The sequence below is a fragment of the Aulostomus chinensis genome, chromosome 7 (genome assembly GCF_037954235.1).
Source record: "Aulostomus chinensis isolate RoL2024-O1b breed Wild chromosome 7, RoL_Achi_v1.0, whole genome shotgun sequence".
Classification (NCBI taxonomy): Eukaryota; Metazoa; Chordata; class Actinopteri; order Syngnathiformes; family Aulostomidae; genus Aulostomus; species Aulostomus chinensis.
Window position 1 is genome coordinate 3,686,628 of NC_141326.1, and position 21,089 is coordinate 3,707,716.

Consider the following 21,089-nt stretch of genomic DNA (forward strand, 5'->3'; position numbering starts at 1 on the left):
CAGATTTAGAAAACATTTATTTGCACAAAACAAAGAAAAAATTAAACCAGATAAAAGAAAATTCTCATCTGGTAAATACGAAGTGTTCCGCAAGTTACACTCCTTCTGCAGTGTTAGTCAACAAAACTAGGATTAATCTGCTGTCTCGCGCCAGCGTCCTCCATGTGCTGAGCGGCAGTTCAGTATAAAAGGAGTCATATTGTCAGAAAGAGCAGAAGTCTTCAGGAAGTTCCATGTTCAATGACGCTTTGCTGTCATTAGAAAAGCCTGAATTTGGGTCTTGGCCAGTCTTTGTGTCCGAGTGCGTCCGTCTCAGCTTTTGGGCTGCCGCAGCAGGCCGCGGATCCTGCGAACCAGAGCCTGGATGAAGGTGTAGCGGGAGCGAACCTGGCTGTACAAGCCTTCCACCTCCAAGAGCTTCCTCTGCAGCGCCTCCCCAAAACCTGCAGCCATGTCGCTCTTCAGCTGGACACACGAAGGGGAGGTGTGAGGATCAAGAACACATAATAAGTGTAAAGTGATAGAACAGGCATTGAGCCTGAATAACTATCACGGTCGTGCAGGTAGATGCCAGTTCACAGCTGTTTCTTACCAGGTCCAAGTCTTGCTGACTGACTCGAGACAGGCCGAGTCCACGGCCTCCACTTGCCTGAAAACCACCAAACGAATCTGAAGAAAACAAATGAATAAAATTCAGAGGAGAAACTTAACAACTGAGTCGTCCTGGAGAGCAGACGTTGGCCTCTTAGCAGCAGCGGAGCAGTTATGGCGCAGCATTTCATTTTTTTAAGTCTTGTCCCCTTAGACATCTCATTTTCAACTCCTGAGGAAAATATCTGGCTCTTCACCTCCTCAACGCACCACTATGGGTCACCAGCTAGCTGCTGGCTGGGTCTGCGAGCAGCTGGTGGACTGTGGTGTACTGTGGGTATTAACACCCTTTTTCTGTGATAAAGCGTTAGCACTGAAACCACGACGAGCGTGAACCAGAGCAGCAGCAGAGTCACGTGATCCAGGGCTCATCCCAGGAGCAGTAGTGGATTTAAACTGGTTAAATGACTGGTATTATTGGGATTGCTGGTTAAATGTTCATTTGACCTCCAACATCTTAGCTCACCATCTGTGAGGCGGGATCTGTATAAAGTGGCCCCTGGCAACAGGGAATCCTTAGGGTCAGTAGGGGTACAATGCAAAAGGTAGTACTCCAGGTGGCGCCACAGCACAAATAAACAGGTCTCGATGATGTCTGAGGAGGAGGCGGGTCAAGGCTTTTCACAGCAATTTCATTCCAGAGAAACCACAAAGACATGGTAAGAGAGTTTCAAAGAGGGCCCTGCTCTCGTGTAAGCCTGCTAGTCCTGCAGGGGCCAAAGGATACAGGAGCAGAGGGCCAGCAGCTTGGCTCGGTTGTTGATGAGCTGCACCAGTCGTCTCTTGGCCAGTAAGCTCCTCTGGACTGATGAGATTTTCTCCACCCCTCCTGGGCCGGACACCAGGCCTTGGCATAACTACAACAGAGCATCATGTCTGTGGTAAGAACAGAAGCCAATACGCAGCCTCAAACCACAGCTAATTTGTACTAATTATTTCATTTCAGTAATACAAACAAATTAGTTCATAGAACTCAAGAGTCCTGCCAGCATGTACAGCAGCAGGAGCAGTGAATTAGTGCACTGGTCTCTCCTCACCTCTTTGAGCTCTTCGGGGGGCAGCTGCTCCAGGCTCTGGAGTTTGCCCAGGCCCTGTCTGTGACTCTGGTGAAACCGGAAGAAGTCGGCGGCGCTGTTCTTCAGCAGGTACAGGACCAGGCCCAGGCTGGGAGCCCGGGAATAAGTCACTGATGGGACACTGGATGAGAGATCTAAAAAAAATAAGAGCCACAGAGCCATGGGTGCATGCTTGATAGAGGAGACGTGGTGATAAAATGAAATGCTGAGTGGTGATGGTGACGCTAGTGAGCTTCCAGAGCTCCTGCATTTCTACAGTTCCGTACCAAAGACACTGTAAGAACATGGAGGCGTTAACCTATCCTCTTGAATGTGGGCTGAGCATGACTGACCTGCACGGCCTCCGTCCCGGCCAGCTGGCTCGCTGCCAGAGGGGCTGAAGAGGCAGATGCTGAACTGGGCCTGAGCTGAGCTCTGCAGCAGCAGGGTCTGACAGTACTCCATGATATTAGCACACACCTGAGGACGGAGCACACAGCTCAGGTCACTGTGGATGGTACTCTGACGGATGACCAATACTGCCTTTCTATCTGTGGCTATGAATTTTAAGGTTGTGGTGTACTGTGTAATCTCTGACTGCGTTTCTCACACCTGCTGCATGGCCACCTCCATCTCCTCTCGCCGCTCGGCCGAGTCTTCAGGTGCAGCGATCTCAGCCTGCTTTAGCAACCTCTCGCGCTCGCCTCCGGCCAGACGGCCCAGCAGGGACAGACACAGGCGCTGAGAAACAACAGACGTATTAATGACAGTCACATCCAGGCAACGATGGCGACGAGGAGCCAGCAGCAGGGAGAGTTCATGAGACACTCCTGCATTCATGAAGCTCGAGGGCTGCACCATTCTAGATAGAAAGCAAATCACTACTTGTGTCCTCAAGTATTGAGCTCATTCATCTGTTCAACAGAAACACTTATTTTAGCCTTCGTGTTTCAACTGCACTGTAAAACCATGGTGTGTCACACTGCCCGACCAAAAGGCATCCAATTAACACAACCAATATATTTGTTAGGCACTTCCACGATGGTTTCCATTTGCTTCTGTGAGATTTAAAATAAGCAAGTGATTGCTATGATGAAGTGTCTACTGGGGATAAATACTGCTACGGTTTACTGAGCCTATTATTCTGACAGACGACGACGTCAATCTCTCTGTACCCCTGCGGAGGAGAGGACACGGTTTCTGTTATGAAGGTTTGTGCAGCCTGAGAGGAGTTGGTGATGAGCCCCACTGCTTGTTCATCAGTTTCAGGTGAGTGGAGAGAGTCGAGGTATTACAGCACTGACGTGACGGCACAGCTTGCAAACGTCAACCGCTACGCATCATTTCATTTGTTTTATTTAAAAGGACAGTGCACGTTAATCAACATTTCTGTTAGCGTGCCAGTGTTCGCCAGCGGGCTCATTTTCAACTGTGGCCCTCGTCCCTAGCAAGATGTTGAGCCAGGCACAGGTCGAAACCCTGTCAAGTTCCTCCCTTTGGAAGGAGCAAATGAACCCGTGCATCAGGATTTACTTCAGTACTTCTAATTCATTTCAGAGAGGCGCTGTGAAGCCAAAGAGAAAAAATCAGTAGTCGCCTCACAACTTCTCTCTCAAATTATCAAGTACACCGTTTCTGACTGCCACCTTCCCATTTTTTTCAACATGTGGCATGTCAGGTTGCCATAGCAACAGTGTGATGCAAGGAAGAGAAACAAGAGAACGTCGGCTGAGTTAAAAGCATGAACGTCAACTGCTTGTTTTGCTTTACGTTGCCTAAATGTGCCTGAGCGGCTGAGGTGGTTCTGAAGGGATAATGCATGACTGCAGTGTGACGTTAGAAAGAGATCACCTAAATGTCTTCATCATTTTATCTCCTGACTTTCATCATGCGGCCGTCTTGAGCACAAGAAGGATGGAATATTTCTGCAAAATGTGTTGAACAGCAGTGAAATACGGAGCCACAAATATCCTGATTTCCTCTTTCCATTTGTAAGAGGATCTCTTCCTTCAGTGTTAAAAATGAGGCACTGATATAATCAAAATCCAAAGACTGAAGAAGTGAATCCCTTGGACCCGTGGGCCCTGATATGTGATCAAAAACATGCATCCAACCTGGAATCTGTTGATGTGACCCTGGAACTCCATGAGAGCAGCGCCGCTGACCTCCCCGCCCATCTCTAGAGCACCTGAGACAAAGCAGGGCAAAATCAACACCACTGACCGAAGAGACGGCCACGTCCCGCCATGTTCAAACCCATACATCACTAAGAGGTTTCCAGAAAAGTGACGGAAACATATGATATAAAGAAGTGAAACTTGTAGGTGGTGGAGTTTAGTCAGTTTTGTACCTGGCAGAGCAGTTTTACTGATGATACCAGTGAGCAAGGAGAGCTCCTGCAACGCCCCCATACTGAGCTCCTGACAGCGCAGCAGCGCCTGAATGGTGTCTGCATGGACTATCAGCCACTGGAGGACCTACACACACACACACACACACACACACACACATTTATATTTATGATTCACACAGTATTAAGCAGGTGTTTAAGACAGACTTAGTCTTGCATCATCTTAACTTGCTGCGTAAACATCTGACTCCTGTCGACCAAGGCTGGAAGACACTCATTCATTGTGTGCTGACTTTCCTGATAATCATGGTTGATACATATTTCACCAATAAAGTTCCAGGACCTTTCCAGATCTTCAAGGAACATGTCCATGATCATAACTCTCTGGGATGTCTATGTACACATTACATCCATATAAACACTTGTTTGATACAATATATACAGGTATTAAAGCTAAAGATTAACCAGCATAGCTATCTTTTTTAAAAATTTCCAGTCCTGGCAATTGTCATTGTCATATTTGTTTTTTAAACTTTTTCTGAGTTTTTCTTGACCATATGATCCCTGGATAGAAAATCCAGACTGGTCAACACATTGTACGCTTACCTGCGCTGCCCCCTGCTGGTGGTTCACAGTGGTGGAGGTCAGGATCACCTGGAAGAGCCTCAGTGTGGGTAAAAGAATCTGTCTGTAGCGGTCCATAGGGCTGGGGATGAAGCCTGACGGGTCCCTCATCACCCTGGGGAGCAGACACAAACAAACACACAAGTGGTAATTCAAGCACTGACCTCAAGAACCCACCACCACTGAGACAGGCAGAAATCCATCTATGACACAAAGCACGTGGGGACCAGCTGACTGCTTTCCAACCTTTCTGTCTGACAACTCAAAAGCTTCTATTTGCGTTGTTTGTGTGAGGATTTATCCTCGAATAGTTCAATCTGAGCATCACATCCATCAGCTGAAGGTCGGAGCAATGGACTCCTTTTTCCATCTACATCACTGCAAACATCAAATTATGAACGAAGAGCAAAGGCCAGCAACAATCGTGTCCTTCTAAGCTCAAAAGAGCTTTTCAATGCACATAGGGCTTAACACAGACCGGCTTCAACAGCGTCTTCGTCAGTGTGTAGCCTAAAACAGGAAGTGGCGCATTTAAATAGCAGGCACACTCGCAGCAGAAGTCAATTAGTTAATCAATCATAGATATTCAATAAATCAGATTCACGCATCAAGTATCCAATGATACCCAAGGATGACTATCTAAAGTAAAAAAAAATAAAAATAAAAAATGCAGGTCAATTATTATAATATGAGGAGATAAAGTGGACCAGCACAGTCAGGCAACCAAGCGCTGAATAGCGATAGCTCCTTACATGCATAATATTAATCACATAACAAGATACAGTGTCCCAGTAATGCAACCCACACACAAGCAGAGTATACAGCATCATAGAAAACAACCCAGCAGCAGCTCCTCGTTCATTCCTTCAGGGTATTCAGTTTGCAGCGTGTGGATCAATACGCTTCACGTTGGAGTACAACTTTTTCCCTATTTCCCTCTCTCCTCAGAGGTTTAACTTCTTCTATGCCCTGAAGTCTCAATGAGCTCACACCACGGCCAGCACTATTAAAGTGTCAAGCTACACAAGATTTCTCATCTCAGTTCCTGATGCTACACTTGTGTTCAGAAGTGCGACTTTGAAGTTCTCTCTTGGTCTTCCCGACATAAACATAGGCCACATGGACATTTAAGAAGGTGCTCAACAAAGTTGGTTCTGCATGAAATTCTACTTTTTATTGGGAATTTGCGCCCCGAATGGGGATGGGAGAAGTGATCACCTCTAATCGTAGCGTTACACTGAACACAGTTACGACAAGAGAAGTTAGCATTAGGAAGACATGACACAACACTTGATACAATCTGCTCCGACCAATCTGTCACTTAAATTGGGAGCACATTTTGGGGCAAAAGTGGGGGTCTCCTGGAATACATGGCCTACGTGAGGATCACTCTTCAGAATGTACCAGTGTTTCTTGATACACTTCTTAAGATCAACAGTAACATTAGAGAACGTAGTGGCACAAATTAAGCCTGGGGACTCCGAGGGTCCACACATAGTTTTCAACAGAGATTTTCTGCCAACATTTCTCACCTTCCTCAAAGACTGTTCAAGGGTGGTTTTGCCATGTCCTTTGGCTAAAAAGTGATGACAAAGTTCCTCAGCAGCAGCGTCAGTGTCAGATCCTTCTGACTCTAAATAACTGACTATAAGGGAGACCTCTCTTGGGAGCAGGCGGGTGAAAACTGGTGTAATCTAAAAATCTATTGGTATCAGTCTTTTTCCTAAAGACACTAGTGTTCAAGTGTTGCTTTTTTACTCCAGCAACATCAAGAAAACTACTGTCGTGGCTCGATTCACGAGTTAATGCATATACTTAATTCCTCAAGTTGAGCAGATGTACCAGAGAAAATGAAAAAAATGTCATCAATGTATCTAAACCAACACACAAGAAAAGGGAGAAGCGGATTATTGTAGACAAAATCCTCCTCAAAGTTACCCATGAATAGACTGCTAAGGTTGGGTGAACTCACGGGCCCCATGGGGACACCTTGAAGTTGTAGGTAGTACATGCACATGTATTATTTGGCCCCGCACCTCTGAATTTTTTGGGACATTTTGCTGAGTGTGCGTGTTTTTCTTTAGCTGTTAAACATCAAATTGATACAATGGCACTTGTAGAATAGCCGTACCTGTGAGCATCACTGTCAGGCACCATGTCAAACACCTGACATTCTATCAGCTGTGCCACCAGACCACAGCGCAGCAGCTCCACAGCCCCCTGGCCCATCTTCGCCACGCGAGTCAGCAGAGCCTGAAAACACACAGCAAAGCTACTGGTCCTCATGGAGGTTTTGGAGTCCCTCTTTGGAACAGGTAAACAGAGTCCTATGAGTGAGGTGGTGTGTCAGCAGGGCACGACTCACCATCTTGCTCTCGTAGATGTAGAGGGGTTTGAGGAGGGGTGGCTGTGGTGCCAGCAGGCTCTGCAGGGCACCGTCGTCCTGCCTCAGGCTCTCCACCAGTGACCGCAGGTAGCCGCTGTTGCACATGTACAACAGCCACTGATTCTGACGATCTATGGACATGATTCGGTCCAGCACTGCCAGAGCGAGCATCTGATGGACAAAGAGACAAGTTAGTCAATGAAGTGGAGCGGACTTTGGCTTACTGCTGTTTAGCTTTGCTCTTCCAGACCTCTAAAGCTGCATTTCCAGTCTTTAAATTCAAATAATGCACATATCAGGAAAGACACAAGGTCGGCCTCACACCAGCGCAGTCCTTTTTTCAACTGCACCGTACCAGGGCGTGGCTCAGTGCTACTGTTTTTGGCTGCTGCACTGATGGGTAGCAGGCTCCGTGTACAGCCAGGACCTCTTCACAGGACAGAGTATCCCGCAGGAGGTCCAGGCTATACTGCTGAGCTCACTGGACAGAGGGGAGCTCCAGTCCGATCTGAATGGAAAGACTGCTGGACACTATGCAGTGGGGATGACATGGACCCTTTGTCGTCCAATCACGTGTCTGCAAGAGCTGAGCTGACCTGTTCAGATTCCGGATGACGGATGTGAGTTTTTCTATGACTGAAACTTTGGAATTAGATCTGATCGTCCCTGGTGCCAAGAGCAGCAGATTGGGGCATTAAAGTGAAATATCGCTTCATAGTCTTCCTGGTAAGAAAAATGAGCTGAGTCGAGACAAGTGAGCTGACACCACATAATGCAACAGCTGATGGGACTTCAACTAGCAGCAAAGTGAATGAAGTTGATGGTTTGGCTCTTACTCTGCTGATTTCATGGCCGTCACAGGCGTCCCTGCACACCACCTCCATAAGTGCTTTTCCATAGCTTTCAATGATGGTGAGATTCTCCCTCTGCAGTTTGGAGAAACCGTCTTCAGGGGCTGTGAGACGCTCCCACATTGCCTTCCCTGCTAGAGGGGCAGAGAAAGGGACTCTTGCCGAACAGCATCTCTTTGAAATTACACAAATACTCAATACAGCAGTCTAGTCAGTCACATGAGGAAACACCAGCCTGTATCACTTCATGAAATATCAGCACAGTAGCAGTTCTGTGTATGAATCTGTTTGAGGTGGACCTGTCTGCAGGGTGTCTGGTTCCTCTGGTTTCTGAGCGATTTGAAGGTAGTAAAGCAGGGAGCCATACAGGTGAGCACGCAGACGCTGGTAGCCACCTCCTGCAAGTGGAAAAAGTCCAAGTATAAAATCTGATGACGGTTGATGTTCTGAAATGTGACTCAAGAGTCGAGTAATTCACAATCTCAGCTTTCACTTCTACTTTCTCCACGTTTGTAGGATTGACAGAGGTCATGAGTGAGATGGGTCTGACGTCACCACTAACCAGTGCAAAGGATGAAGTCCAGCAGCTTGCGCAGGATCAAGTGCAGGGCGGAGTTGGCGATAGAGGCGAAACCAGACGAAGCTTCTAATCCCACGCCCTGCTGCTGCTCGGAGAGCACGGATTGGCTGAGGTGGGCTGTCAGCGTGAAGACGGCTCCGGCAACAATGGGCATCAGTTCTCCTGCTGCGTCCTCAGATAAGACCTGGACAGAGTTGTTGTAACAGCATTAGCACTCAAGTCATGTTGCAGAACCTTGATACCAATCATTCAAGTATTTCTTTAATTTCTTCACTTGACTTCTCCTCTCTTTACTACTTAAGCACTGAATGACAACCATAACATCTTTGCTTAAGAATGTACTTATTTTGACATCTAAAATGAACCCATTCCAGCCTCACTGACCTTATCATGCAGGTCTAGCAGCAGGTCTCTGATGATGAGCTGTCTATCATCGACAGGGATCAGATCAGCAGGGCAGGCAGTCAGCAGCGTCTCCACCAGGCTCCTCCACGACTGCAGCGCATGCCTCTTTGCACTCAGACTCCGGCGGACACGATTGCGTTCCACCACATTCTGCAGGATCGAGTTCACCTCCTGGGAGGATACACTCGGGGTGAGAAGAGGTCTACGGGAACTTCTTTTTAAAAAAAAAATCTATTCCTGCATCACACAAATAAAACGTTACTACAGCTACAGCATATGACATCAGCGCCACAAGTTCACGCACCTCCATTAACAGGGGTCTCTGTCCAATGGCTGCCATTCCTTGCAGCAAGTTAACCTCACCAACCAGCAGTCGGTGAAGCAGCTGTGAGGAAAATTAAAGTCATCGGAAGATCAAACACAAATTTAAGTGTTAAAATAGAGGAGGAGGGGACGGCACAGTAAAACCCAGACCCACCTTGACATTGCACACCCTGTGTCCATGCTCATTGATGTGCTCGCAGCTGGAGATCACCTGCTCGATCTGAGTGCGCTCAAAAAAGTCCAGCTGCAGCAGCTCAGGCATGTCCTGACTGAACTCAATAGCGTCCAGCACACTGAGCAGCTTCCTGCGTACTGATGGTTACACAGAGAGTAAAGGTCCATCAGGTAACATAACATGACAGCTTACACGAAAAACTAACACCCGATGTGTGTTAATAGACCAGCACTGATTGCATTCAGCGAGCACTTTTAATGAGAATGTGTCATGAGAGTAAACAAACCTTTAGAAACAGAGTCAAAATGAAGGAAGCCGCTGACTGATCTGGTCTCCTCCTCTATGCCTGATTCTCCATCAGCTAAAAAAAAAAGACATAAAAAATAACTTCACGCAAGTTTGGCGGGTTTAAAACTTCCCATTAAAACATTTGGCTTAATGACAAACAATATGTTCTCATCCACTTCAGAGTGTAACTATTAGTGAGCCGGCTTTGACATGCATTTTTCTAAATGTTAACTGATACAGCTACGAGTTGGGAGTCCCACTGGTTATATGTATGTGTTATTATGTCTGGACATAAATACAGATATTGTTGGAAAACAAAAATACATCTAATTAAATGTTTAATGACTGAGTATGATGGATTCAGCCCCAACATGAATGCATCTGTGATTAAATCAACTTTTAAAAGCAATTCTAATTTCAGTATCCAGTTACTTTTTAAGACCCGTCGTATTTTTGACTTTTTAAATGGCATGGAAATTCTTCATGAAGCCCTTTCAACTCTCCGGAGAACCAGGAGACCCATCCATACCTGCATGCTGAGTGTGCGGCTGGTCATCAAGCAACAGGCTGACAAGTCGTTGCGTGTGTGAACGCTGACGGTTCAGTGATGTCACCCTCAGCTCGATTGCAGCGGTTTTCATGAGCCAAGACATCTGTGAGAGGGCGGCCATCTGGTGACCTGAGAGGAAGGAGCCGGACGACTGGAGTCACTATTTACACCAGCACATTTCATCAGGAACATACGAAGAACAATATAAAAAGTCAATGCTGCTGCTTCATTTTTTCCATTCAGATTCCAAGGAAGCCATTTTACCATTTTTTTAAACATATAATATTTTATACTCAGGGTCCTTTATGCCCTTTTTTTGAACTCTTTGGTAGAATGCTTTTCATTCTTCACATCTCAAAAGCTTTTGTGACTTATGTGTACTCACTGGGCAGGATGAAAGGCAAGTGCTGCAGATGAGAGAACAGGAAGTCCTGGCTGGTCCTCAGATAGCGCATAGTGGGTCCAGATGTGTCAGGGCAGGCACACAGCTGGTAGATCACCTGCGCCACAGAGACAAGTCCAGAAACATACTGATGAAGGCAGAAAAAAGACCGCACTTTTGCAGCAGCAGTCCAAGCTGATGGCCTTGAAAGTGGAGGCTGATGAAGCAGACCTGGTAGCAGAGCTCAGCCAGGTGGGGGGCCTTTCGTATGAGCGCAGGTCCCGATCTCTTCTCAGTGCCTCTCTGCAGCAGAAACAGGATGGCGTGCAGGCAGCTCCGCGGACAGCCTAACACGCCTACAACACACAGGGAGCAGCACAAGGTTAACTACCTCCCACACTCTTCTGCCTGATCCCTCAGAATCTCACTCAAAGACCCATTATGGCGTTAGATCCCATCACTGTGTGAAGCTGAGGGTGACCTCACCAGCGTCCTGGAGGTTGGTGGAGGAAACGGGCTTCTTGACTTCATAACCCAGAAGATACAGGGCCAGATTGGGCGTCTTCAGCTCCAAGGAGGTGATGAGAAGGTTCAGGATATGAATCTGGGTTTCATGTTGGATTCTTGCCTCCTTTTTTTGTGGGTCTGAGTCTGGAAGTTATCAGTTTTGGAAAATGAGTTGCAGTTTAACTTATTCTAATCTGAATACGCCAATTCATTTTTTTGGATAATTAAAATGTCAGGGTTGAAACCAAGATGGTGAACTGATCAGGAAAATGTTTAACAGAAAGCAAGACTTGACTCACCATCTTGTTCCTCCGTTCCTTCCTCGGCCTCCTCGTTGTCCAGACACTCAACAAAGCCGGCCATCAGCTTCTCACTGACAGTCTGAGAGAAAGAAACCAGCAGTTCTAAACTTTACGATCCTTGTCAAAACACGTGAACACTAAAAAGGTCCCAAAAGAGGAGGACGGGATTAGCTAACATTTGATGTTTACATTACACCACAGTATTACTACATGATGTGTATGTAGGTTCGACAAGACAATCTTACAAAGAAAAAAAATATAGTATTCAAGATCAAAACTACAATGACAATTAAAAGGTTGTTTTTTTTTTTTTTAACTGCACTAATTTTCTGAAATATCCAGAATTTGTGTGAAAAGTATCTTGGGAGACTTTCTATTACCTGGTCGTGTGTGAAGTCTCCCACCAGCCTAGCTTGGATGTTGGGGTAGTTGGATATACGGCGCAGGATCTTAGCGCTCTGGAAGGCCGCCTCAGGGTTGGAGCTGCTGTGGTACAGATACCTGCCAGGGAAACACTCAACTTACTAGACTCGTTCTGAACCTTACCATCCTTGTGAGGAGTTGAATCACTTGACGCATTATACTCAAGACTTTTTTCTACTCTACTAAAGTAAAGATGCACATAAAAAAGGGTCAACTTCACAGCTTATAGTAAGAACTGGATTCTCTTACCTGGCAATATTGATGATGTGATCTGCCCTGCGGGTTTGAGGACTGACCCCCTGTAGGAGCTGCTCCAGCGGAGAAACCAGCAGAGAGGACTGGCTCTCCCTGAGGAGGTCCATAAACAACCCCTCCTTCTGCAGAGCCAAGTCCAATAAGCAGAGGCAGTGCAGCACAGCGGACTCCAAACGCTCCTTCCCTGTAGGGGAGGAATAATCCAGGGTGTCATCACAACAAAAGAATACACCCACTAGCTGTCCCTCTCTCCCTGATGGCAGCTGCACATGTCTTCTCACCAGGGAAGGGTGCATACGTGTCCAGCTGGCGTACACCCTCCTCCAGCAGGCTGAGGCAGAGCGCCAACATGGGCGAGTCATTGAGCAGATGGAACATAATGGTGTGGCCTGGTGGCTTGTGGGCCGGGACCAGCTCACCCTGCAGCTCCACCATCTCCTGGACAAAGTCTGACGGCTGCGGCTCGTAGTCCCGCAGCAGCTTGTGGAACACTTCCAGGGTACAGTCGGCTACCTCCCACTGAGAAAACCAAGGAACGGATGTTTGTGAGGGCAACTAGCATACATAGCTGCAGATGTAGGTCTCCACAGTGAAGAGGTTCTTTACCTTCTCAGCGGGACAGCGATACGCTCTGGTGGGGAAGGCGAGGAACACAGAGTCACGCAAAAAGTTCAGGTAGGGCTGGAACCCAGGCACACGCAGCCCAGCACCCAGATTGACAGGCAGGCTGCTCTCCACCAAGGTGCTGATCAGATGACAGAATCCTCGTGTCAAAGGGTACTCCTCGCAGCTGGACTCAATCTCATTCAGCTCCACCTGAGACAAAGAACTATGTCAGTGTGTCACCCCGAAAGCTGTTAAGAGGTTAAAAGACAACATGAACCAGGCTTTCACTGACACGCGTACGCTTTGATCCACTGACCAAGAACGATCATGATTGGTGGTTCATGCTGTGCTTGCAGAACCTGCCTGTCAATCACACTCAAGAACTCCTGAAATGAGATCCGTGTGTCTGCAAGTTTTCTGTCAAGCAGCCAAGAATTTGTAACCTGACTTGAGTCGATTCAGCAGAGATCACATGTCCAGCGATGTGAAAAATTCACACGTGCATCTCACGATGATGAAGATAAAACAATATATAATAAGAATAATAAAATATATCATATATATATAACAGAGCAGCTGTATGCCTCTGCTATGCGTACCGTCACTGCGACCTTTACCTCCATTCATCCTTGAGTCCAACAGCATGTGTGCCAAATTTAGAAAATGCACTTAGGTTGTTTTTGAGATCATCTTCAGGTATGGTTTAAAGTGACCTTGATAGCTGAGACAACTCAGGTCCATGAGGACATTTCTGCAAAATTTGAAGAAATATCCTAAAAGGGCTCCAGAGATATCACATTAACGAGAATGTGACAAATGGACGATTAAAAGAAGAAGAAACCCATGTGGTTGATCAATTTTTAATACCACTGAGACTTCTCACTCTCCTACCCTGACAGAGGAGACTAACTGACCAGCAAATTGGAATAATTAGCGAGAATGCAGCATCACGCTCACTTACTTCAATTCCAGCTGCCTGCCTCTGTCCTGGGGCTCGCACTGTCTGAAGAATCTTTGGAGAGAAGAGGAGTAACAAACCACACCTGACATCACACGATAAAAGTCAAACTGTTTCAGGTGAGGGGTTGACAATCAAGAGTTTCTTTCGACTGTTTGAGAAGATCAAAGATGACCAGTGTTCATTTTTGCTTTCATCATCCATGAAAACGTTTCAACCAGTCAAGAATAATCAAACCCGTTGTTGTTATTAAAAAGGGTATAACTTGACCGACTGCATCCTGATCCTTTAGACCCTTAGAGATTTTATATATGAAGTGAGTTAAACTCCAGCTGCACTTATAATCTATGAAGACCAACCTGTGTGTACTCCAGTGACTGCCAGAGGGAAGCAGCGATCTCCGGTGACTTGCCGAAGGCAGCCAGGCAGTGCAGCAGCTCAGCTTTCAGGATAGGCGGAATGCTGCACTGTAGCAGCCCCAACATCACCACGACTGGAGTCCACTGGGGATGCTCACACAACGCCAGGCGGGCATTTTCACTCTGGAAAACACACAAACCCAAGTAGTTAATTTCCAAAACATTAAACAGGTATAATTTGATGAGTTCAGGAGAAATCAATCACACCTAAACCATGACGTTCATTTAGAATAACCCTTTCTGGCTTACCCAGGTAATGATGGTAGTAAGTAATTGTAAAAATGAGGTGAGTCCTTCCAGCTCCCTCTGGGTGATGCCCCGCAGGGGCGGATGGCGGTAGTGGGCTACGTCTGGATTTGGAAGGTCTCTTCGCAAATTCTCATGGTAGAGCATGAGGGAGTGCAACAAATGTTCCCAGGACACTGGGCTGCCTGCGGCTCCCTTGATGTTATCACCTGTATTCAAGTGTCAAAACAAAGAACTGGACTTGGTGTGCGATCAACTTAAGTTATCCGTCAGATGAACGAATGAATTCCTGAGGTCCTTCAAGCTCTGGCATCAATCTGGTCTTACTGTGCGTGGCTCCATTGGTTTTAAGCAGGCTGAAGCAGTAGTGGGCACACTGAGGACCGTTGGCCAGACCTTTCAGCATGCGGAGATAGGAGATATAGAGGGTGGAAGGAAGAAGGTCTCCCATCTGACGCACAAACTTTGATAGAACCACCTGGATCAAAGCACAGCAAATGGGAAGAGAAAACACTGAATGAGGTGAAAGGTATGCAACTATCATTTATCTCAAGCTAGTGGGGATCAAAGGGATCCACGTCTGACTTTCCATACACTCAACAACAATCTTCGGTCATTGCAGTAAAACTATGTCAGATTTGTCAGTTTGTAGGGATCCATTTATCTTCAAATCATAGCCACTAGTCAATTTAAAGCCATGTCTCACATAATGTAAGAAGTGTGGTCAAGGAGAACCAAAGAGGGAGTCCAGGCTGAATAAATGCACCCAAGAAAGAGTCCAGGCAAGACTGCACTGACCTGTTTGTGTGGAGGTCTTTGTAGCGCCATTCCCAGGTAGGACCCCTGTAGAGAGGTGTGCTGGAGGGACTCTGTGGGACACCAGAACTCCAGACCCAGCTCCAATCCAAAAGGGTCCTTACTGTAAAACTCTCCAATCTGGGAAATACAAAGGTGCCACTGCTGTCACTAACAACTGATTAAGGTGTGCAAAAACTGCTGGATGACGTGTATGAGAGTGTGTGTGCGTATAGAAGACTAACAAGGGACATGAGGTGATCGAGGTCCCTGCGCAATGACGACGGAGGCTCACTGTCCATCTGCAAGGACATGTGCAGCAGACGGGCATCCTCATCAGCACGGTTACGCAGCTGCTTCACCTACAAAGACAGACAAACATGGGCAGGAATTCAACTTTGGCTGATCTGAGGAGATTTTATCCACTCCAATGAATATTTTCCTCACCTTCATTGGCATTAGTGCCAAGAAATCAGTGATGAGTGAATGAAGGCGGCGGATATAAAACTCTTCCTGGGAAAAACCCTCACAATCCAGTATTCCTTCCTTCATAAATAAGAAGACATCTCCCAGAACAGCCTGGTCAGCCAGAGCCTCGTCTGCCTCAGTGAACTCAACCAGGGCTGCACCCAGCACACACAAATACGCAACATAAAAATGCATAATCAGCTCAGAATCCCTATTTTGTTAAAATTCGATGAGATATGAGCCTAACCGGAGCCCTGTGGTAGCTGGGAAAGGACCCTCAGAGACAAAGCCCAGGCCAGGCGACACACAGCCTGCAGGCCAGGAAGCTTCCAGGGCTGGCTGTCCATCAGGCGACTGTGCACCGCAGACACATACTGTCTCTCTGTCAGCAGGGGAAGAGCCTGGAGCAGATCTACAGGACAGCACAGAAACAATCATTCACTACCTGTCACACAAAAACACACGAAACCTACTGAGTGGTGTGACTACAAGTATTTTCAAAGCATTTAAAGTGCAGCTTTTCGACATCAGGTCTTAAAAATGTCCACACCTTCTCTATCTTCAGTCCCCTGCTCTACGAAGCTGACATCCAAGCAGTAGAGCAGAGCCATGACCAGAGCCAGGTTCACACTGTCCAGTGAGCCATCAGCTTGAGCCGTCACTGTCTCCAAGTGGCCAATGAGAGCCAGGGTATCATCTTTAGTCAAAGGTGACTGGCAGGTCCATAAAAACAAGCTGTCTGCGAGGGCCTGTCGACAATCCTTGATGAGGTCAGAAACCTGAGGATAAGAGGGGATGTCAACATGAGCTTTTTACTTCAGTCAAATCCACAAATGCTGATTGTATTTGTCCAGGGTGGATCACGCGTTCCCACCTCCTTCCTGTGCTTTTCATTGCCGAGCCCTCGCTCCTTCTGCAGCCGTTCAAACTCCCGCGTCAAATTGATCTCTGACACCAAGGTCAGAATGCGTTTGGTCAAGCCCTGGCTCATCAGTTCATCTGTAAAGTGTGTTGTTAGGGCAACCAACTCTCCACTGATGAGAAAACAGACAACAGCGCTGGTGATAAGTATATACATGTGTAGGTTTCCAGGGAAAGTACAACATTAACATACATCTCAGAACCAGATTGTTACATATTTATATATATATATATATATATATACACATTTACCTCAGCTCCAGGGTGAAGGTCTTCCCATGGCGTGATTGGATAAGTGTGCGCAGAGAGTTGGCCACACAAAGCTTCCCATCCCAGTAGAGGAGCACAGCCACCAGCCCGCGTGTCAGACCAGGAAAATGTGGCTGCTGTTGCTCACCTGGACATAGATATTCACATCTGTGTCAACTGCACTCACTCTTAATGTCTGAATTCCTCTATTCCAAGAAAGGCATGACCATCAAATCTGTAATGAAAACTTGTCTGACAGTTTGAAAAACAATCCTGCCACAGCTACAGGGGATGTTTTGTGGTACCTGCCAACAGAAGCTCCAAGGCTGCCAACTCTCCCAGATCAAACAAATCACTTAGGATGAAGGCCTCTGACAGAAGCTGCTCAGGAAGGAGTCGTGACCCCTGCTGACCTTGGATGGAGATGCCTTCTGTGCTGGCTTTACGCACCTTCTCTCTCTGTTCTGCACTTTTTGGCTGAAAACGACAAGAATACGGGGCATTAACAAATATATGTTTCACAGCAAAAGCCCCAGGCTGGAGAGCAGGAAGGAACATGAAAATATGAAAGGAGAGCTGCTGGGATAGTATCAACAGAAAATCTCACCGGGTTTTTAAAGAGGGACAGGAAGTGCGGTTTGTGTTTCTTCAGCTGCAAGTCAAGGAGGTGGACACTCTCTGGCTGTCTCCTCAACACGGCCCCGTCCACTGTCTCCCTTAGCTCCTTCAGCGGTCCCCACAGACTGGCGCCTAGGAGAGCACAAGAGCTTTACAAGGTGGTGCCTCATTGACTGATAGCCCCCCAGTGTTTCCAAAAAAGACTTGAAATGGGCCCTGAGTATATCTGGTGACTTGTTTCAGCATTTTTTTCATCCGTTTGAGAGAAAAACACCATCCGCTATCGATTAACTCCTGGAGAATCTCCCCTTACCGAACCACTTGTTTGATCTGAGAGTAAAAGCACATTATCTTTGGAGAAACACGCACAGACAGGGTCTGATAGTAAAACCCGCAGAGCACCAAACGCAGGCCCATTTTCCATTTGTCAAATATATCCTGGAGCTTCATGCACTCACAGGTAAATGTGACTAACAACATATCTGGCATGATCACAACTAAACAAAACTGTTGGACCGTTCAAGGTAGTCTGATGAAGGACTTCCTGACACAGACCATCTCCAGGTTCTTGGTTTTGTTCAGGGCTGTACACTGCACACTGTGCTCACCCTCTGATACACTCCTGCACAGCCATTCCTTCTCATCCTGCTTCAGAGGCACAGTCAGGTCACTTCAAAGTAACTGCACTGGGGGACATTATGCCCACTTTGATTCAATGGTGTTTTGATGTCTTGGTGCATTCAGTTGCACAATGTACATTTAGAAATCTAGGCTCAAAAAAAAGGAAGGTTGTTTAATGCTGCAATGTTTGTGTATCTTTTCTGATTTCCCTTGTATGTACGGAAGAACTGTTACTTTATCTATCACTACAGCAATTTCATTAAATGCTCTATCATCCATGCCATTCGACAAAACTTAAGCAGCAGCAGCAGCAGCCCCCTCCTACCCTGTCTCTATCGCACAACTTCAACACTCCTGACAGGAGCGAGGTGAGAGCCGACTGGTGACTCGCGTCAGACTGGACTTTACTTTAACTTGTTAGTTTTATGTGACACGACAAAACACAAAACACACACAGAAATGCACTCTGGCACTTTTGCAGATTTACTCCAACAATGTATTTCCTGGTCCCAAGTCAGTTTCCCTTGCGCTTTCAAATAAAAACGGCATCGTAACGTTCGTATGCCAACACTTCAAAACAATACCAGAAAGCGTCTTAAGTCAAAAGTTGGCACTTAGTCTACGTTTAAGTTAAACCCGCTCGCGCAACTACTCGTTTCTGAATGAGCGTTAGAAAGCCTAACGTTAACGTTGAGGCTAGGCTACGTTAGCCTAGCAGCCGGAGCCTGCGCTGGGGTGATTGATCACCATGTGGTCAAAATGTTTGCCATACAGCGGACGCAGTGATTGAAAGCGAGCGAGTATGTTTTCCTCTATGACTTAACATCCAACAATTACAGCTAGAAATAAACTCAAGTGTGTCATTCAATATGAAAAATGTTGATCATACCCGAATTTACCGCCATCTCCACCGCCATGTTACCCTCGGGAAACTGGATGGACGGTCGTAGTAGCATGCCGGTGTGAAATACTCCAAAAAAATCACATTTTGATACATTTATTTCAGCCAAGTTTAAAGAAACAAAATATCAAGTACATTTTAATGTCTTGACTGTGTAAACACGTCGACTAGATATTTTAAACCTTGCCACAATTCCTTGCGATCTCTTCAGGCAAGGTCCTCGGACGCCCGGATGGGATTGGTTGCCCAGTGCACACTGACTCGAAAAGTAATTTATCAGGATTTGGAGTGGATTGAATAATAATTGGACATTTTAGATAATTTAGTTGCTTCCCTGTGTTATTTTTATGCCATTTCATTAAATCAACTCGAGTGCTGCGCTGAAACATTTGACAGAAACACACGTGGAACTAATATTCGTTCCGCCTTTAGTTGACTCGTACTATTTTGAGGGAGCACCAACATGTCCACGCTGATGTGAGGACTGTGGAACCCCGTGACCGCTGCAGGTAACCCAGAAAATACATGGGTTTCGCGTATATGCTGCTGCCGTCAATGTTATCCGGGTGTAAAGTGGGTTTAGGGGCATTCTAGGTAAAATAATGGCGCGGGTTGTAAAAGTGTTTCGGACCCTACGGAATCACTGGAAGAAGTCCACATTTGCTGTGTGTGTCCTGTCTTACGGGGGACACTGGCTGTATGGGAAATACTGGTGAGTATTAGCACGGAGTGAAGAGATCCAGCTGCTTTTCATGTATCTTAGGTTTTATGTATTTCATCTTTTCAGTGACAATGTTTTGCGGAGAGAGGCTTGTCTACTGGCAAGGGTAAGGTGCTACTTTTTAATAACATAATAAACTCCGCCAACGCCCTGAAGCAATGTATGAATAAGGTTTTTAAGGGGATCGTTGAAATTATGATCATCATCTCTGATAGGAATTTGGGCGTCAACAAATCGCACCACAGGAGCGACTCCGGAAAGCAACTGTGATACTGAACCCAGCGGCTTGCAGCGGGTAAGAAGAAAAAAAAAACCTGAAAACCTCTGAACTTCCAGTCTTGTTGGGACTCACAGTTTTCCCTGTCACCGTCTCAATGGTCCCCAGGAAAGCCAACAACTTGTTTGAAAAGAATGCTGCTCCTATTTTGCACCTGGCTGGCGTGGAGGTTACTGTAGTCAAGGTATCTGAACTTCCCTTTATGCAATGAGCAGTAAGACTTGTCGTTCTGTCGTTGGATGCATCAGTGCCAGTGGACATCACCAAGTGTGGCATTGGTTTTAGTATGTTGTGTTCCTCTGTAGACAGACTATGAAGGTCAGGCAAAGAAACTGATGGAGTTTATGGAGCAGACAGATATGCTGATCGTGGCCGGAGGAGATGGCACCTTGCAGGAAGTGGTCACAGGCTTACTGCGTCGGCCTGATCAAGTAGGTGTCACAGTCATTTCTCCCATCATCCAACTGATCTAATGACACTCTCAGACCTGTTCCAGATGGATTCTAATGTCTAATCTGTTGTTAATCGACAAAAGTTTTATTATCCAACCAAACTTAATCAGAATCCATTCACAACTATTTTAATTAGCCTGCTAACTGAAAAAAACAACGCTGGTGATCACTTTACCTCCTTAGTGGAAGTAACCAAAGGCGCTAATTTAAAATGTTTTTGAATGGGGTTTTTTGGTTGCCTCAAAATGGAACGGGTGGTTCTGCCCATGCTACGCCCCTCCACCCAGTTTGGTGTAAATCAGCCTGGTAGTTCTGGCATCATAAAGCTCACAGGCTAACGAACAGAAGTGCAAACACGTCATCCGTTGTGCGGGTGATGAACGAGCACTGTTTCATGTTTGAATGTCTGCAGGAGACTTTCAGTAACACTCCAATCGGATTCATTCCTCTGGGCTCTCACAATTCCCTGAGTCCAAGTCTTCACCTCCTCACTGACAACAAGGTTAAGTGAGTATGTCTTCAAAGTCACTCACACAAGTGTGTGTGTGTGTGTGTGTGTGTGTGTGTGTGTGTGAGGGGTTGAGTGATTTTGGTTGTTCAGGGTAGAAGCTGATAAAGATCATTAATTGGTCCCGGAGGCTGAGTACTACTACAATTTCTGTATTGCTTTGTAAATGCCACTTGCTCAATGGAAAGTGTTTTTTTTTAATGTGTGTGTATATAATATAT

The 21,089-nt window shown here is 46.3% G+C and overlaps 2 protein-coding genes across 3 annotated transcripts in view; one reads left to right on the forward strand and one right to left on the reverse strand.

Moving 5' to 3' along the window:
* Positions 1-19,299, reverse strand: nup205 (nucleoporin 205). 2 transcript variants are annotated; one of them, XM_086208175.1, is made up of 42 exons: positions 18,899-19,299; positions 17,378-17,520; positions 17,076-17,247; positions 16,774-16,918; positions 16,475-16,634; positions 16,151-16,379; positions 15,848-16,012; positions 15,580-15,755; positions 15,378-15,494; positions 15,136-15,273; positions 14,665-14,815; positions 14,341-14,546; positions 14,032-14,214; positions 13,676-13,726; positions 12,715-12,924; positions 12,390-12,627; positions 12,103-12,292; positions 11,811-11,931; positions 11,428-11,509; positions 11,108-11,272; positions 10,853-10,977; positions 10,625-10,739; positions 10,219-10,368; positions 9,688-9,762; positions 9,381-9,538; positions 9,207-9,287; positions 8,882-9,073; positions 8,480-8,681; positions 8,217-8,315; positions 7,903-8,048; positions 7,046-7,237; positions 6,812-6,933; positions 4,663-4,795; positions 4,057-4,183; positions 3,821-3,894; positions 2,319-2,447; positions 2,060-2,186; positions 1,689-1,861; positions 1,379-1,508; positions 1,118-1,246; positions 593-669; positions 1-465 (listed from the first exon to the last, which is right to left on the reverse strand). In XM_086208175.1, exons 1-42 carry the CDS (start codon positions 18,963-18,965, stop codon positions 313-315), a joined length of 6,018 nt encoding a protein of 2,005 aa, XP_086064301.1. In that variant the 5' UTR covers positions 18,966-19,299; the 3' UTR covers positions 1-312. The 2 variants fall into 2 exon arrangements, with proteins under 2 accessions (XP_086064301.1, XP_086064300.1); XM_086208174.1 differs by having other exon boundaries at positions 7,903-8,051.
* agk (acylglycerol kinase) overlaps positions 18,519-21,089 on the forward strand; it is a 7,190-nt gene continuing 4,619 nt past the window's right edge. Inside the window, exons 1-6 of the mRNA XM_086208190.1 lie at positions 18,519-19,622; positions 19,698-19,737; positions 19,847-19,926; positions 20,017-20,092; positions 20,214-20,339; positions 20,773-20,867. Coding sequence (XP_086064316.1) covers positions 19,513-19,622; positions 19,698-19,737; positions 19,847-19,926; positions 20,017-20,092; positions 20,214-20,339; positions 20,773-20,867 — 527 coding nt within the window. The 5' untranslated portion in view covers positions 18,519-19,512. The remainder of the gene's footprint in view (positions 19,623-19,697; positions 19,738-19,846; positions 19,927-20,016; positions 20,093-20,213; positions 20,340-20,772; positions 20,868-21,089) is intronic.